Source organism: Crocodylus siamensis, chromosome 9 (assembly GCF_052110815.1).
Source record: "Crocodylus siamensis isolate JL-2025a chromosome 9, ASM5211081v1, whole genome shotgun sequence".
In the NCBI taxonomy this organism is placed as follows: Eukaryota; Metazoa; Chordata; order Crocodylia; family Crocodylidae; genus Crocodylus; species Crocodylus siamensis.
Window position 1 is genome coordinate 40000086 of NC_143403.1, and position 18889 is coordinate 40018974.

At 44.3% G+C, this 18889-nt stretch overlaps 1 protein-coding gene across 1 annotated transcript in view; it reads right to left on the minus strand.

Moving 5' to 3' along the window:
• The window catches only part of WDR59 (WD repeat domain 59), an 82705-nt gene that overhangs the window by 46437 nt on the left and 17379 nt on the right, over positions 1 to 18889 (minus strand). Inside the window, exons 4-13 of the mRNA XM_090063664.1 lie at positions 18193 to 18278; positions 17126 to 17206; positions 10591 to 10628; positions 6974 to 7062; positions 5579 to 5695; positions 4798 to 4875; positions 3591 to 3747; positions 2279 to 2358; positions 1879 to 2011; positions 1328 to 1452 (exon numbers count right to left, since the gene is read on the minus strand). Coding sequence (XP_089919790.1) covers positions 1328 to 1452; positions 1879 to 2011; positions 2279 to 2358; positions 3591 to 3747; positions 4798 to 4875; positions 5579 to 5695; positions 6974 to 7062; positions 10591 to 10628; positions 17126 to 17206; positions 18193 to 18278 — 984 coding nt within the window. The remainder of the gene's footprint in view (positions 1 to 1327; positions 1453 to 1878; positions 2012 to 2278; positions 2359 to 3590; positions 3748 to 4797; positions 4876 to 5578; positions 5696 to 6973; positions 7063 to 10590; positions 10629 to 17125; positions 17207 to 18192; positions 18279 to 18889) is intronic.

Below are 18889 nucleotides of genomic sequence, written 5' to 3' on the forward strand. Positions count from 1 at the left end.
GCTGGACTAGATGACCTCCCAAGGTCCCTTCCAACCCTAATTTTCTATGATTCTATGTTTCTATGACCTAGTCCCCAAGCTAATGGACAAGGCAAACTAGTCTGGAACTCATGAAATCCAGGTTCTAGTCTTAATGCTACCACTGACTTGCTATGTGACCTGGAACATGCTACTTTGTGCTTCAAATTTCCCTTCTCGCCATTTGTCTGGTCTCTAAGCCTATAAGCCTTTGGGATAGATCTCATAAGGTGTGTATATCATGCGTAGCACCATGAGCCCTGATCTCAGTAGATTTCTTTAGATACTACCAGACTATAAGCAGCGATTCTCAACTAGGGTACCGTGGCAACCTGTGATGGGTTCTTTTAAGGGTGCTACAGTGCTGTATAATATTGGCATTATGTCTGCAAACACCCAATTCACAAGATAAATTGAGAGACTTCAAATAGGAATCCACAGTGTCAAAAAACCTTCTGGAACAGTCTTTATAAACTCTTTACAACAGAAAAAATGCTTAATTTTTCTTCCATAGTAAAAAATGAATGAAAACTAAGAGCTGGTATTATCTGAGGAGTGCCTTGAGTCTAATGAGGTTGAAGAATACAGGCAACCCCTGCTTAATGCTGTTTCATTTAGCGCTGTTTCACTATAACACACATTTAAAATTTATGCCTGATTTCACTTAGCGCCCAGCAAGTTTCGTTATAACACTCACAGTTGCCGTCTCGGGTCATTAAAAACAACTGCGGTCGCCATCTTAGGTCACCAAATACTTTTGATTTTGCTTAATGCTCATTTCATTTAACCCTCAGTTTTTCAGGAACCAATTAAGAGTGCTAAGTGAGGGCTGCCTGTACTGCTATAAGGAATGGTCATGGCTCACTGGGCTCATGGGCTGGCAGTTCTCTGCTGGCTTGGTATGGGAAAAGAATCTGGGGTTCCCATTTTCTGTGGCCACTTTCAGTACTGCCAGTCAGGAGATGGGCATAAGACATTCAGAATCAATCCCTCAGTCTGTTTAGTTCCTGAAGCTTGTCCCTGGCCTGGAATCCAAGCCTTCGATCCACTGCTGAGTGTCAACACCAAGAATCTTTTTACAGCACCTATCTTTTTTCCTGCCAAATTTTTCCATTCTACCAGAAAAACAGCTACAGGGCAGAGTGCATCCAGGATTTTAAATCCTTACTGTGTTGATTCTACCTAATCAGCCTTATTCCTCAGTACCCGTGGTCTGGGATTATACCCTGTCTTCCTACTATCTGGCTCAGGGAACCTCCTGCATCCATAGTCCAATATAGGAACCATTGAGAGCAAATGGCCTCAGTACCTCCACATTGACATTTCGGATTTGCACGTTAATCAGGGAAAACTCTTGTTGCAGTGTTTGTGGCAGACCCGGCTGGTCTGATTTCTTTCCTGCCAGAAGTTTGTTCTGGAAGTCTTCCTTTAAGGCTGGCAGGAAAGAGAGAGAGAGAGAGAAAACAAGCTGTCACAGGCTGCAAAAACACGTCTGAGTGAATGTCAGTCTCCTGGCATGCAAGGTGCTAGCAGGCAGCCAGGATGATAGGGACATACCTGAACAATAGGACTTACAGGTAACACTCAAATCTCCAGGGCCTGGACCAAGTCTTAGCTCTGGAAGAAGCAGGGCAGGAATGCTCACCAAGCATACAGGAATTTTCAGTAGGAAAGAATTATCAACTACAGGTTGCTGCACAGTCTTGGAGTGTGGTTCAAAAGCACTTTCAAACAGATCCAATTCTTTCCAAAGCATGACTTGCTGTCCATTGTTTTCCAAGTGGAGTTTAAAAGCTGGTTTTGGCCTAGGAAACCCTAAATAGCACACAACTTCTTGCTACAGGACTCAACTTGTCTCACCTTCCTCATCCCCATGCCCAGAGTTATGCTGTGGTTCAGAATCCTGGTTATGGAGAGTCTTGTCGGGTTCTGGCAGAAGAGAAATCCCATCTATGAGCTCATCAACTCCATCCAGGATATCATTAGCACACAGCTGAAAAGAGCAAGCACAACATACGCTACATGCTAGGCATCATATGAAGGCAGCCCAGAGTATACAAGGAAAAAGAAATCTGAGTGAAGCAACTTATTTCTGTACAGAGCATAAAATTAGCCTGGTGGGCACCTACATGCAAAAGCCACATTGTGCAGATCTTAGCAATGCTCTGGTGCCTGCACCCAGGGCCAAACCATAGATTTTTAGCACTTTATTTAGCGCTACAGAAAAATCTCTGCAACCAGCACCAGATGACCTACATACCCTCTGCAGCTGGGAATCCACCCGCCACATCCTCAGGGTCTGGTCACGAGACCATGTGACTAGCTGGTAGTCTTTGGAGCCTAAAAGAGAGAAAATAAATTTCTAAAACTCACTGAAAATGGATTTACCTCCTTAACCCTGTGTACTGTACAAGTGGATTAAATCAAGCAGAGGGCTGAATTGAGAGTCAGGATTTACATGTTTTATTTCCATTTTTGCCATTGACTTGTTGGGCTATCAAAGACAAATTAAGTTGTTATCCTTCTCTGCAATTCAGTTCCCCTATTTGTACAACAGGGGTTAGATTTTCAGGTGAAAAATGAAGAGCAAATAAAGTTTTCAAATGGGAAATGAACACATTTTCCTATGAGGCATTTGTTTTCAAACGGACACTCATCATGTATCTGAAAATGAAATGAACAGCTTCAAAGGTGAACAGCAACATAGAAATTTTTTTTAGACAATTGCATCTCCTTCATGTAGAAAAAAGGTTTAGCTTTCTGTGACATTAGGAATAAATATCAGGTCTCAATTTTTCATTCCCACCCCCTCCACCCCAAACTCTTGAAACAACTTTGGCAATCCCTGGAGGACCTGGATGGTAACACTGTACCTTCAAGCTGGAATGTTATAGATGTCTAACACATGAACATAATAAGAGCTTCTCTAAATAAAAGGTATCTCCAAGTTTGCCTAACTGACGTAAAAACTGATTTAGTTAGTTACACAGTGTAACAGTGTCTAGATAATCTTAAATAGCTTTAAAATTGCTTTGTAATTGGTTTAGATTTTGCCTATAGGGTTAAGATGTGGACACATAAACAAGAGATACTGTGAGGTAAAGAAGGTGGGGGTTTTACATCACCTGTTCTGCAGTTGTCTAAGGACACACATTGGTTTAAACCTTCTGACACTGATAACTAAAGCAGTTTAATTGCCCCAGTTTAATGAAAGTTGTAATTTTAAACTGCTCTAGTTAGATCAGCACAATTCATACAGACTGAGTAAGGTGAAATGAATATGCATATATAAAAATACATTTTTGTAGATATCAAAAGGAGGTCGGTACCAATATCCCAATTTTCCTGAAAGCGAAACTAAGGCACAGAGAAGTAAGTGGCAGGCCACAGACAGAACAGTCACCTTGATTTCTGCCTAGTGCATTTGGATCTAGTTCAAATAGGTGCAATGGTCTAACAGCCATGTCTTAGCACTGTGCAGTGATGAGGCACACTTCAGTAGTCATTGCACATAAATGACAGCTCCATAAATACAGGATAGGGGGCAGAGCACTTAGAGGTCTTGCTCTCACCTTCCTTCTGTTTCCGCCACTGAAACTCCAGAACTACATCATCATGTCCCACAAAAGTGTGGACTGGTGTGTTCAGGTCAGAAACATTCCAGAGGAGGAGGCTGTTTTCCCGCCGGAGTTGGGGAACCATCACTGTCACCAGCCCATTGCTGAAAGGCTGAAAAACAAACACATTTAACTGCAAGCAATGGTTAGCGTAAGGTTTCACTGTCACATACTGCCTTAATTGTACTCTCTGACCCTTTCCCTTTCATGCTGACACCAGAGTCCAAGTTTGCCACATACTGACTTCAAATGAGATCGTGAGAGCTCAGGACTACACAGGATCAAATCCTAAAAATGTGAGGTTGTCAAAAGGATCAACTATACGTATAAATCAAAAGTGGCTGATGCACAAGGAGCCATACTATGCTTAAGGAAGACATTCAACACAGCTTTTCTTCCCATTTTTATTAACCCCACTTTCCACAAATGACACAGAAAGGAGTATTACATTTATTCTTCATCCAGAAATCCAGCTATTCCTTGGCAATTTTCTCAGATGGCATGTTTATGCTTAAAGCAGGCGAGTATCACTGTAAGGGTCTTGGAAACCAACAGCTGTTCAGAACTCCAATGCTGCAAAGAAGCATTGAAATCCAACTCTCATGAACATACATGCCATACATAGGTAGACAAATGTGGAGCGAACATCGAAGTGGGAGTGGTACTAAATGCCTCATCTTCTAATATAAGAGCAAGATAGTGGGTACAGCCCAATGACAGAGCTAAGGAACAAATTTTGCAATTTCAAGCAAAAGCACCTTAAAAGTAAAAAGAGAACACATTTTTAGCTATGTCATTTTCCTGTGTGGCATAAGTGACAGACGCAGCAGAGCAAAAGTATGGAGCAGATAAGGCTGCAAAATGTTCTTTAGCTTTTAGATTCCAAAAAAAAGGTCCATCTGTGGAGTTTTGCTGGGGGACTGCACAGAAGACTTGAAGCTTGACTTTATTAGTCACCACTACCCCAGAGCCTTTTTGTCACCAAAAACTCTTTCCAAATCCTAATACTTTGTGCTGTAGGTCATGTTTTAAAGTTACATAAGTAATATCCAGCAGCAAAGGCAGTGAGAATGGTTCCAAATGACAGTCCTTTCAGTTAGGATTCTTTTTACATTCCCTTCTCACACACTGTTAGCCAAGAAGACTGGTATTTCATATTTACCGTGTATCTTGCCTTCCAGACTGGAACCTGGCAGGAGAGGATATTGAGGTATTTCCGAGGCTGACGGTAATCCCAGAACTTCAACAAAGCAAAAGGCAAGCCAAGTCAGCTTTATACTCTAGGCTTTTTTTCCATGCAGCTCACTCCCACCCCAGACAAACTCTAGGATGCCCCACAGGATAGTTATAAACACCATAAAATTAAGAGCTTGTCCCAAAAGGTGGGATATCAGGCTGTCAGCATTTGACAGCATTTTTAGACCCAAAAAGCTACTCAAAGTATGCATGTGCAGAAAGATGGAGGTGCAATTGTAACATGGGTTGGCATACAGGTGTTAAGTTTTAATTTAGCTATCAGAAGCAAGAATGGCAATAAAACAGGGCAGCATGGACAAACCAGCAATTCAAATAGATTCACAGGGGAACATGATTATATGTTTGAGCTGCCAGTCCAACCTGAAGCTTGAGGTGCCATACTTTCTTTGCTTTTGTCAGCTGTGCTAGTTAGAATATAGCTAGCACAGGCATGTTTCCCTTCACTACAATCACACCTTAATTTGTAGTGTAGACACGCCTTCACAGACAACATGCATGCAGACTGGCAGAAGGCTCACCATTACAGGTAATGCTCTTAAGCCCTGCTCCAGTTCTTATGTGTGTCAATGAAAAGACTGCCTGTCACTTCTGCAGAAGGTGCATCAGACTTTCTGAACATCACTGTTAAACCTACTGTAACAGCCTTTCAAAGCAGGAAGCCTGGAAACTCAACATCACATACTTACCCTGACAGAGTTGTCCTGGCTAGAGGTAGCCAGGGTATACTCATTGTCTGGATGCCAATCTAGGCCATGGATTTTATAAAGATGTGCTGCCAAGTACTCAACTGCAGTGTTGGGTTTCTGCAAGAAGAGGAAGAATATATTTTCTTTTCAACATATTTGTTCTTAGGAATAAGGAATCTGGCCTGATTTTGACTATAGAGGAGGGAGTGCTCTTCACTTTTAACTCTTTAGACATCCTGAGCTAGAGGAATGTTAAGCAGCAATAAATGGGCAGGCATGAGAAAAAAGGGTTATTGAGAAATTGTTAAAATTAGAGGGGACCATGCTCAACAGCAGGAAAATGAAGTAGAGTTCCCAAACAGGTTTGGACATGAAAGATTAAATGAGCTGTAAAACTTACTCCAGAAGAGACTGGAGAGCCAGAACTCTCCCTTTGTCATCCTGTCAGGGCATGAGATGTGTGGAATGGTTTCTGCTGTCCCCAGTGCAGTGGTCAATATTCTGCTGTCCCCAGTGCAGTGGTCAATATTTGGCTATCTCTTACTTCTGGTCTTTGTCAGTTGTTATATGGAGCCAGGAAGGATTTTTTCCCTGCCTGTTGCTAAGAGTATCGGGGATTCCTTCCCCCACCCTGCATGGTCCTCAGAACAAGCCTGGAGATTTTAAGTGGGTTATGCCAAGACTAAAAACCCCTAAAGTTCTTGGCTAAAGGAACTTGCTCCACTACACATGTTATGACTGATGGCTGCACTTGGGATCAGGAGGGAATTTTACCCCACAGTCAGATTTGCATGGTATGTTTTGTTTTCTGTAGCAGGAGGCATGATCCTCTTCTCTGAATCTACTGAGCATATCTAAGAGCTACTTCCTTTTCTTGCAGTGGCAAGATAGTTAGTGTCCTTGTCCCCCTGCTTTACCTGGGGCAAGCTACAGTGGTTTTGATGTTTTGAGCATTGTGCTGATATTTGTAGAAGAGAGTTGATCACAAAGTTGAAGAGCAGGTCAGATGGACACTCATCCAGCTGACCTCCTGAATACCCTTCCTGCCCTGCTTTTCTATGATTCAATGAAGTGGTTAAAATATGTATTCAAACCTCACTTCACAAGGAATAGAGGCATTTTATATATGACACTAGTGGCATCCATCACAAAACCATAAGCAACTACTAAAGAGTATGGTTTTCCCTCTTCCTAAAAGCAATTACACATTTTTCTCTCAGACTTCCACCTCCTGGACTGTCACTAGCATTGCATCTACCTTACAACTGACCATTAACAGTTATGGGAGACAAAGCAGGAAGGAGAAGAGATGTGGCTTACTTATCTGTGCCCAAAGACATGCCTTGATCCTAGAAGCAGGAATACACAGAGATCAAAGGAGGAAAATTAACTCACCCGTTTGTCCCATATACGAACATCTCCATCATGGCTGGTTGCTAAACAGTTTGCATTTTTCTTGTTCCATTTGACCTGGGAAGCTCCAGCTGCAGCAGAAGCAAAACATAAAAGGGGTCAGACAACTTTTAAGCTATTTGTTGCCCAGTTAGCTTCTACAAGACAGAAGGCTGCCACCAAATGCATGGCAGTAGTGCAGCATCTCAGATTATTTGTGATGTTTTGTGTTGGCACAGAAAATACAACTGACAGGAGATGCATCACAGAAGACAGCATGAAAAATGACAATGGTGAGGCATTGCATGAGCAGGGAGCAAACTAAGTTAAAACATTGCTATGTTGGGGTGGGGGAGAAGAAGGGGGAGGAGATTTAGCTGTGACATTGAGTTTTAACTTCCAGCCACTAGTCAAACCTGCTGATGGAAATGCTCAAATCTATCAGCTCAGTAGAGGAAGCTACTGTCTATCCCAGAATTGCAGCTTCTGCATCTGTCAACTTCAACTCTCTCTCAGCTTGGTACATCGAGATTAACCTAATTCCCACACTCTGTCATGTACTGGTAGCATACCCTAGAGACTGAACTTCATTACTGATTGTTAAGAATCATATAATTGGTCTTCTTATGGCTGGGGTGAATGCTGAACATCTGAATTGTAACCAATGAACTGGATGCGTGCAATGCAGACACTTCTTCGGTGGAACAGAATAGGAGTTGCTTGTGGAGATGGGGTTCTGGGGAGTCCAAACATGTTTAGGGAAAAGAGTGTGAGCTGGGGTTGACATGGATTTAAGTTCTGGCTTTACTGATTAACTTCTTGATTCTGAAAGACTGCATTGCTAGGAAATGCACTGGAGTACCCTTGACTCTGGCTTAGGGTTTGACTGGGATAAAAGGCTCAAGCAATGACTTGAGCTCCTAGGCCTCAAACTGACAGATTAAGGGAGAATGGAGATGACATTTTGAAAACGGACTGGAATACCAGATGCATCTTATTACACTGTCTTTCTTCGTGTTGATCACAAAACCTGCTGTGCAGCAGACGTTCACAGCTATAGAAAGGACACAGAGGATGTGTCAGCTGTAGAAAGCAAGCTGCTGCACGAGACAATGCTGGTGATCTAGCACCACCTTATAAACTCCTTGCTTGAAGGGTGAAAACTAGGGCTATCAAATGATTTAAAAATGTGATCGCAATTAGTTGTGCGATTAAAGAAATTAGTTGCACTTGGTCACAACTTTAAATCACACAGCTAAGAACTCAAAATTATGCAGACACTTTTTATGGATCGGGTGGGTGTGTAGTGTGTGCACGCATGCATGCATGTGTAGGAAATTTGTGAAGGTGTGGGGGGCTCTGGGTGTGTGTGGGCAGGGTCTGGAGCTTGGTGTGGAGGGGTCCATACACACCCTGGCAGGATGCAGAGTACTATGGGTCAGGAATGAGGGATAAATGCACCCACAGACACCACACACACACACACACACACACACACACACACACACACACACAGTGCCCAGCAGGTAAGTCTGTGGAGGGAAGGGGCATGGGGAAGGGAAGGGGCAGAGGGCAGATTGAGGCCCCCAGTCAGGGAGGGAATGGGACAGGGGCGGGTACAGCTCCCTGCCACTGCATGCACCCCCTAGTGAAGGCATGAAGGGCACGTGCCTCCTGGATTTGTGGGTAAAGCAAAAGCAGGCTGATAACTGTGGGCTGGGGCTCTGCGCCTTGCTGCCTTTGCCCGAGAGTTGCATAACACCTGTGTGTTGTGCCTCCTGCAACTGGGCAGGCAGGGGATGTGTGGTGCAGGCAGCACAGCTCCCAGGGCAAAGGCAGCAGGGTGTAGAGTCCCAGACTGCAATGGGCGGCATACCTCCGCCCTGAGCAGAAATCCATAGGGGGTATGTACTCCCCTTGCCTCCCCCAGGGGTAGGTGCAGCAGCAGAGAGTGCCCCCCACCACACCCATGGATGAGCCTCCATTTTCACAACCCACCCCAGCCCTGAGGCCCATTCACCCCAGCCCTTGCCCCACTCCTTCCATCACTATGGGGGCTTCAATCTGCCCCTCCCCCTTCCTTCCACAGACTTACCTGCAGGGTGCTGCTCTACACACCAGCAGGTTGTCTTTCTGGTTGCATGTTGCCTGTGGCTGCTCGTGTTTGTTTTTCTGTGCATGCACATGCCCCTCTCCCTTGCTGCAGCCACCTGGAGCCCATGTGCACTGGTTGCCCTGCAGCTCCTCTGCATTGCCACTGCTGCCCTGCTGTAGGTGGCAGTGATGGCAGCAGAGCAGAGTCCGTGTGTGGGCTCCAAAGCCATGTGTACAATTAACATGTTAATCACATGTGTCAGAAATTAATGGACAGCCTTAGTGAAAACGGTTTGCTCCCTACAAACCCTAGAAGAAGCATAAATAGGGTCAAACATGGTGAAAACTAGACTGAGGAGACCTTTTCTTGTGGGTCCCCTCTTTTCCCTTTATCCATTGAGAGATTGGGATCTTACAAAGAAGGGGTACTACCAGTTAAGGAAAAAAAAAAATCTATGCAACTGAAAAAATGTGTTCAGTTGTGAAAGTTTCAGATGCTTAGAAAAACTGCACAGAACCGTATCAGATCCTTTTCTCCTTTCTTTGATCATCGTGAAGCCCCTTTGAAACATACTAGAAAACAACTCTTCAATATCTCTACGCTCCAGCACCAGAGGTGTAAACACAGGATGCTACTCTGGTTCAAGAGGTACACGCCACTATAGAAGATTAACGGTCTGAGGATAAAGCCACAGCAGGGATGTAGTTTGAAAGGGATACTTGAAGGGGAACACATACATGCCACGGGAATTAACATGGCAGAAGGAGCAGTAACCCCAAAATAATGTTTTTAATTTGCTCACATGTGTTTACAGTATCAATCATTTGTGAACTGTACATGTGCAGTAACATTCCGAGACAGACACAGTAGGTTACATTAAGCATGGTGGATGGAGACTAACAGAGCTAGGAATACCCTTCCTGAAGGAGATACTGACAGATCATACCAGAGACAGGAAATTGTGGCCCAGAAAAAATACATGCATGTCATCATTTCAGTTTCCCAGTAAGTTTAATATGTGTCTGGAAAGCATGATACTGCATATAATTATAGCCAATCCTCCTCTCAGTAAGAAGGCAGGGTTGGTCAGTTGGCAGCACTCCAACAATACTGTCAAGGGTGAGTGGCAAGCTACTCCTCCAATGCATAAAAGCAGTAAACACCTGCAGACCTTCCTCTAGCTCAGCAGGCACCTGCTAAGTGAATGCAGACCAGTTAGTCAGGGCCTTCTTGCCCAGCCACTACTACTGCTCCTTTCCTGCTTCTTTTCCTGTATTCATGGTCCACCATACCCCTACCCCGCCCCACCCCATCACTAATCTATCTCTGGCAAGTGGTAGGATGTTATCTGAGACCTCTTATTTTCATATTTTACATACTTTATGTCTGCATTAAACAGCTTTCTCTGGAAAGAGCCATCTAAGTAACTCTGCCCAATAAACAGACAGACTGCTACAGGAGTAGAGTAGCAAGTGAATAAGAAACTGCAGGTAAGTGTTATGCCTGTAACATGAATGGTACTTACCAACTGCAGAAAGCGAGACTGTAGGTTTTCTGGTGTCTCTGAAACACAACAATAGTAATGAGCATGCACTCCTCTTCTAGCCTGGATCCATTCCCTTAACCCAAGGAAAGGCCTTTATAATTAAGAACTGACCTAATTGCTGTCTCTTTGGTCTTTTTTTTTTTTAAAAAGCAGAAGACAGGTTTCCAAGCATACTGAAATTTTCTCACACAAGTGAGGTGGCAAATGGGTTATTATACAGGCCATAAATGGTAAAAATGCAGGCCAGAAGAAAGTGTTAAACAGCATAAGAAGAAATGGTGCCCAGTCTTTTTCGATTTTGGAAGAGGCAGAAAAAAAAAAAAAAATGATGCTTGGTGTTCTTTGGCGATGCTGATAGCAACACAACTGCTGCATTCACTGTGTGTTACTGGAGAAAATAAAATATTTCCCAAGAGGACGCAGCAATACATGCAGAAAGCTACAGAAAAAACAGGCAACCATCAATCTGTTTGTAAAGCCTCTGCAGACTTCCACTTAAGGTGGAATAGTAACTTCAGAATAAAGAAGCCGTGTCCAGGGTATTATAGTAATATTAGGAGGAAATAATAGCTGGACAAAGTCTAAAGGACAACTGCTGAGCTGGTACTAGTCATTGTACTATGGCAATTTACAGCAACAGATCTGATCTTATGGCTTGAACCTACTCCCCACAGAGCTGGTTAGGAAATTGTTTTTCTTTCTATTAAAAGTCGACAAAAGCAAATGTTAAAACTTCATATTAAAAAGTTTTCGTTCAATTTACTGACAGTCCTAACATTGAGAGACTTAATGAAAACGTGTTTTTCCAAAAATCTACTGTTGAATCAGAAATCCATTTCTATTAAAAAGGTTCAATAAGAAACCATTTCTAATCCTGGTGCTACGCATTCCTGGTACTGCTAGGGAAGTTGCCAGTTTAACAGGTGACCCTGTTAGAGGTCAGACTGCTGATGATGACCCATTGCACAAAAAGAAGTCAAAGATCTCACCATGCATAATGTGGTCCAGGAGCAGTTAAAAATCAATCTGGTGATATCAAAAGGCCTCCTTAGCAACTGTCTCTAGACAGGTGATACACAGGAAAGATCATGCTAAAGAGCATTTTTATGGCAAAGGCTTTTGGTTTACTCATGAAATAAAACTGGTCACAGTTTTTGTCTTTTAATGATGTATTAACATATTACTCTTTTTGAGTCTAAGAGCAAAACATTCCACACATTAAATAAGCCTCAAGACACCCTAGTGAACTGAAAAAATATCATTAGACTATTGACTATTAGAGTTGAGAGGAGGCAGCATAGAGCAGTGAAGTGACTTGCCAAAAGGGAGTCGACTGCAGAGCCAAAATAAAACTCAGTTTCTCAAAAACCTCATTTAGGTATTCCCTTATATGCTCTCCTGGGCTTGGACTAACTGTAGTTAGGGCAAAAGTGGACTTGCAGGCAGCAACTCCTTCCATTTCAAGCATTCAGGGTTATTCATGTTATACAACAAATATAAAGAGTTACAAATAAGAAAAGCATGCTGAACACCAACAGTCGTTACACTCTTGAGGGATACTCAACAGCAATCATTGACCTTGCCTGACGGGGTAGGAGACAGTAGAGCTGTGCGAAATGCCTGCGTTTCATCTATTTCGGATTCAGCATTTCGATACAACAGCAATTCATTTCAACATTCTGAATTGTTGTTTTGTTTGGAGTTTTGGCGCTGTTTTGGCCATAGGCTATCATGGGAAGTGGCTAAAATGCCAATGCCTAAAATGCCTATAACTTTGTCATTTTTTTGCCTGATTCTGATGAAAATTGCAGGAATGGTAGCTCCTTCTGAAGGCATGAATCCTGACAGGTTTCAAGATGCAGGGGTTTCTGGGAAACTGCACTAGGTCATGGAGTAAGGTCCCTAGAGATGGCCATGATACCCCTAGGGCCCAGTGACCATGCAAGTGCCTTCTCTTCTCACCTGCTGCCACGTTTTGTTGGAAAAGATAACAGATAGGGAAGCTGCCCTCAAGCTTCAGCTCAGTCATGGTCCTAAGGGACCCCACTAAACCTTGTAAGTCAGGGGTGGGCAAATACAGCCCGGGGGCTGGATCTAGCCTGTGGGGCCCCTAAAAAATTTAGAAAATTAATATTTATTTGGTCCTGGCTGCCTGTCAAAGATGACAGGAGCCAGGGCAGTAGGACAGGCAATATATCTTAGCAAGCTTTCAGGGCAGTACGACCCAGGGGAAGCTGGTGGCAGGACCCAGTACCTCTCCACTTTTCCCTGTGCTTCCCTCTCCACCCCCCAACAATACCTCCATTTAAATTTTCACTGGCTAGCTTTCTTGCCTACATTGCATGCCAGCCTCTGACTTCCTTACTATTCCTTCCTTCCAGGAAAGGCATGCATACCAACTGCAGATACTTCCTTAGCCTGACAAAGGGTTTTTCAACCTGAAAGCTTGCTAAGATATATTTCTCCAACTATTCACTTGGTGTACTGAAAGATATTGGATCGACCAAAAGAACTCTGTCTGCCTAATGCGCGATTCCACAACTCTGTATCTTCCCTACACTGTGGCCTGTGCCTCACAGATGGTATCTCAGGCAGGTAAGCTGAGCTTACCTGGAGCCTCACAACTACACTGCAACCAGCAAGCCTCAGGCCTCTCAAAGATCTTAGGGGTCTGGGCTTTCTCCAGTCAGGATTGTGCATGCATCTGGTAGCTGGCAGTTAAGGTGCCTCCTACCTGCTTTTCACCAAGGAGGTCCTTGGTCCTGACATTTTTTGGGACCTGCTGTGCCACTGGCAGTCCCACCAGGCCTCCCAACCCTGGCAGGATGCAATTTTAGGCCATGCCCAGGACCTAGGGGCTCCTCCTTCCCCATAGCTGCAGCCCATACCTCCAAGTTCATCCTGGCACGGGAGCTCAGCAGGGACATGTTTTTCTCCTGTTGGCTGGTGATGCAATGAGTGCCACCTCCAGCTCAGAGAGCAGGGCATTAAATGGTTCAGAAACCAGAAACTATATTAATATTATAGTTTAATATTAATAATAGTTAATAATATTAATCTGCTCCTCACTGCCTGTCAAAGATCACCGGAGGCAGTAGAACTCAGGGGAAGCCAGGAGGACTCACCAGCAAGGCCAGCCCAGCCCTGTCCCTCCCCACCCCCAGTCCCCCCAATCGGAAGTCTGTGCCTGCCACAGCTTTTCTGGCACACGACTGCATTGCCTCACTGCGGGGCTGCACTGGTATCTCAGGGCCAGGAGCAGGAGTGGGGCTGGTGTGCGTTTGTCTGTCCATCCATGCAATGGGGGAGGGAGAGACTCTGTGTGTGTGTGTGTGTATACACACACACACACACACACACACACACACACACGAGGGAGGGGGGAAGAGACAGAGAGAGCAGTGAGTGAGTGTGCATGCATGTGGTAAGAGAGAGAGGAGGGGATGTATAGGATGTGTTCCACAACCATACCCCCTTGCACTGCCGTACACACAGACCCACATACACACACCCAGCCCCCCTCCCCCTCCTCCTCCCACAAACCCCATACCACACCCACGCCCCACATATCTACACACACCCACATATTCGCACACCTCACTACCACCTCCTCACACCTATCCACCCTCCCTCTCAGACTCACAGTCCCCCAGAAATCTATATCCTCCCCTTACAACACACAAGAGTAAGATGTCATTCTAAGCTGCTGTGCAATCACCTCTGTGTACACTACACAAACATGTAATTCAGGACAAAAATATTTTTAAAATCAAATTAATGAATGTTTTAGATGTTCACTTTTTGGAATAAAATTTGGTATTTTTCTGCTTCTAAGATGGCAAAACCCCTTGCTGAAAGGACTATTTCTGGCCAAGGAGAAGGACTTCTGGTGGCAAAGGGCAGCGGTTAGTGGGTAAGACTTCCAGTCCCAAGATAGCAATCAGTGGGTGGGTCACCTGTCAAGGGGGAGGGCTACCCATGCAGTCCGACAGCTTGTCAAAACTTGGTAAGCGGCCCTCCACCCGAAATAATTGCCCACCCCTGCTCTAGGGGAATTTTGAGGGGTGTGGAGCACAAGCTCTGCTTCCCCCTCCTGCCCCAGAATTTCTTATGCTATTAAGTCAAGGTCTCCTACTTCAAGATTGAGCTCCTCTAAGACTGGGAGTGGGAGGCTCATGCTGGACCTGCAGCTGGGGTAGAGGAGACTGTGCTGCTGATGCTGGGGTTAATTAATCACAGCTGGGTGTCAGAAGGGGTGCAGCTGCAGGCACTGCTGTGACCTCCTTGTTCCCAGTACCAGCAGAGGCCTCATGGCTGGTTGAAAAGAAGCTGTCACAGCTTGGGCAGCAGGGAACTGACACCTCTCCCTCTGCTCCCTTTCGCTTCCCTCCCAGACTTGGCGGCACCGGCCTTTCCAGCATGCTTCATGTTTTTCTGTGCTGGAAAAGGTGTCTGACTGTGTTTATATGTAGGTGTGTGTGTGTGCAATTTATTTCATCTATGCTGTGCTTTCCTGAACAGTGCCCAGAGATCACACTGTCAGACATAACACAGATTTATTTTTCTTCAGGTAAAAATAAATAAATAAATAAATTTCAAAGGAATGGATATAGGAAAAAAATGATATAAGGATAAAAATACTAGTATTGAAGTAAGGCAAGTATAGCTAAACTGTCAGTGTAAGCTGTATCCTATCCAATCCTTTGCAAGTAAAAGACACTCCTTAGCAAAACAGTAGCAGCTAAAAAGCAGTTGGAGTCAGTGCCTTTCAGATACTGCTCTCTGGTGAGACAGGCTGACAAAGCCTGAATACTGTGACCAGCAGGATCCCTCAAGGCTCTGTCCTAGGGCCTATTTTATTTAACATCTTCATTAGTGATGTGGACATTGGTGTCAGAAGCGGACTGGCCAAGTTTGCCGATGACACCAAACTCTGGGGTAAAGTATCCGCACCTGAGGACAAGTGGGCGATCCAGGCAGATCTTGACAGGCTCATGAAATGGGTGGGTGAGAACCTGATGGTGTTCAACATTGAAAAATGCAAGGTTCTCCACTTTGGGAGGAAAAACCTGCACCATGCTTACAGGCTCGGCGGTGCTACACTGGTTAGCATTACAGATGAAAGGGATTTGGGGGTCATGGTTGACCACAAGATGAACATGAGCCTTCAGTGTGATGTTGTGGCTAGTAAAGTGAGCAAAACACTGGCTTGCATCCATACATGCTTCTCAAGCAAAACCTGGGACGTCATTCTCCCATTATACTCGGCCTTGTTGAGGCCGCAGCTGGAGTACTGCATTCAGTTCTGGGCTCCACAATTCAAAAAGGATGTGGAGAAGCTTGAGAGGGTGCAGAGGAGAGCCACATGCATGATCAGAGGTCAGGAAAACAGACCTTATGATGAGAGGCTGAGAGCCATGGGACTCTTCAGCCTGGAAAAGCGCAGGCTCAGGGGTGGTCTGGTGGCCACCTATAAAGTTCATCGGGGTGCTCATCAGGATCTGGGGGAATGTCTGTTCACCAGAGCGCCTCAAGGGATGGCAAGGTTGAACAGTCACAAACTCCGCTGCGACCAATTTAGGCTGAACATAAGAAAGAACTTCATTGAGCCCCCAAGTTTTGAAAGAGACTGCTGCCGGAGGTGGTTCAAGCACCCACTTTGAATGTCTTCAAGACACATTTGGATGCCTATCTTGCTGGGATCCTATGATCCCTACTGACTTCCTGCCTCTGGAGCAGAGGGCTGGACTTGATGACCCTCTGGGGTCCCTTCCAGCCCAAATGTCTATGAAATCTACGAAAGTTTAGGGACTCACAGGCTTATATGCTGTTTTTAAACTTTTTAGATCACTCCCCTAGAGCACTAAGATTGGAAGGGACCTCAGGGATAGTTGGCAGACACTGGCCAGTTACAGAGGTCAGTCTGTTTCCCCCTATTTCCCCTCCCTCTCCTTACTTTCTCTTTCCCTGAAAGCCCAGCTTCAAAACACCGAAACATCTTTGAAACATTTCAACTTGTTTCATTTCAAACGTTTTGACATGTGTCCCATTTTGTTTTGGATTTGGAGTCTTGAGCATTGAAACACCACCAAAATGAAACGGCAGTCGAAATATTACACAGCCCTGGAGAACAGGATGTACGGTTACACATTTACTCAGTCAGCAGACTTGTTATTTTGAAGGAGATATATGCAAGGAAAAACTCCTGGAATCCAAAAAGAGGAAAGCAGGAGATTTGGAAGGGGAGGGAGAGAAAAACAAAAAACTGAAACAGTACGTCTTCCTATTCAGAATATGAACCTGACATAACTTTCCAGAGGAGCATAATTACATCTGTTCTGAACCATCTTGAAAGACTAGAAACTCTTGCCATTGTTTGAGAGATTAAGGGAACTAATCTAGGCTTCTGCCAGCACAGCTGAAAACACATTGGGGAGTATTTGCCCTTCACGCTATTGGTCAAGCAGAAAGATCACACACTCTCTGTGGTGATGGAGTAGACACTTGATCTTACTTGATATCCCAAATGTAGATGTATGTGTCAACAGAACTGGTGACCAGAAGGTCAGGCTCGAACACTGCCCAGTCCAAGTCACTGCAAATACAAAAATCAAAGGAAAGCTCAATAGGGTCAGCCAAGTGTACCACATTGTCTGCATCATCTTTTCATGTACCCATAAAACATATTTGTGACATGTACACTGACACCTTCTGAAGTCGTGTCCCTCCGCCGAGTAAAAGATGAACATAACTTACTTCTAGAAATACTTTCAAGAGAAAGGCAGGGAGGGGACTGTGTTATAGCAGTTCCTCCCATGACAAAGAAAGGAGGACTTTGGCAAAAAAAATCTAGACTGACAGACATTTCTGGGGATGCCATTTTGCTAAGCTCATGAGCTGTACTAGGTACACAAACACAGGCTCTACAAAGGCTAACAATGCTCCCAAGGTTTGCAATTAGTTTTTACAATAAACATATGGCATAAAGGAAAGAAACACTTACTATATTAGTCCTCTACACAGACATAAAACAAGATCCCAGTGACAATCCCAGATTCACTGCTGGCATGTACCAAATTCCAGAGGTTTTTCATGTAGCAGAGCAATGTGCTAAGAACTTGCCCATTATAGACAGCTTGCACCTTACTTTAATGAATCTGCTATCAGCAAAAAATCACAGCTGGGATTCAGTTTAATAGCCACACTGCTATCTGCTTCCCAGATTTCATAGATTTTTAGGGTTGGAAGGGACCTCAGTAGATCATCGAGTTTGATCCCTGATTGATTCTGCTTGGTTTCTTAAATAAGAACAGCTGCCATTAAAAAGTGGAATGACTCACAAAACACCTCAAAACCAACCTGAACTAGATGCAAATTTCTTGCCATTGGGAGTGGGGGTGATGACAGCAAATAGGGTACAGGTAGGCAGGCCAAAGAAGTGAAGGGGGGAAAAAAAAAAAAAAAAAAAGCTTTCACACCAGTCCACGAATAGGGCTCAGACTGTGCTCCAATGTACATAAGCTATAAAGCCAGCCATACCACTGTCTTTCCAGTAGGCCGGAGCTGTGCTGGGTTTCTCACCTGATCACACGTGTGTGCCCTTGCAGTGATGTGCAAACTTCCCCGTTACCATCTTTCCATTTATACAGGTCAACTCGTTGATTGCTCTGAAATTAAATGGATGAAATGAGATGGTGGAAGGCAAACTGAGCAGTCCAGAATTCCTAAAGTTTCCTGGGATTTGAACAGATTCAGTTACTGACAAATCACACCATGAAGGACAAAGTTTTGCTCAGCATGCAAGCAGAATGATGGTGAATCCACAGGCTGATAAAGATCTCAAAACACTCAACTCCTAAAATGCTACTTGAATGTACTTAAAAGTAGAGCTGAACAAGAGTGGGGAAAAAAAAATCCCACAGGCAAAAGAGTTTCAGCTAAATGCTCTTCTCAGCATGGGATTCCAACTCCAGAAGCAGTTATCAAGAATCCTACCAGGGAATTCCTTTTCATTTTGTCTAGATCTACAATCGAATTTTAAAGGGGGGAAAAAAAAAAAGGGGGACAGGTTCCCTGGAAGCCTCTCTCCACTTTCCATGCATCTCCTCTAAAACCCATCAGTGCCATTGAGAAACAGGAAAGAAGGCTTGCAGGAGCAGGACACATGCCCTCCATCTGGGGTTTAGGTAAACTGCCACAAGGGTGCTACCTTCTCTGCCATTTTGGGAACAATTATTTACCTCATATTGCAGTGCATAGCTCATTTTTTTTTTTTTTT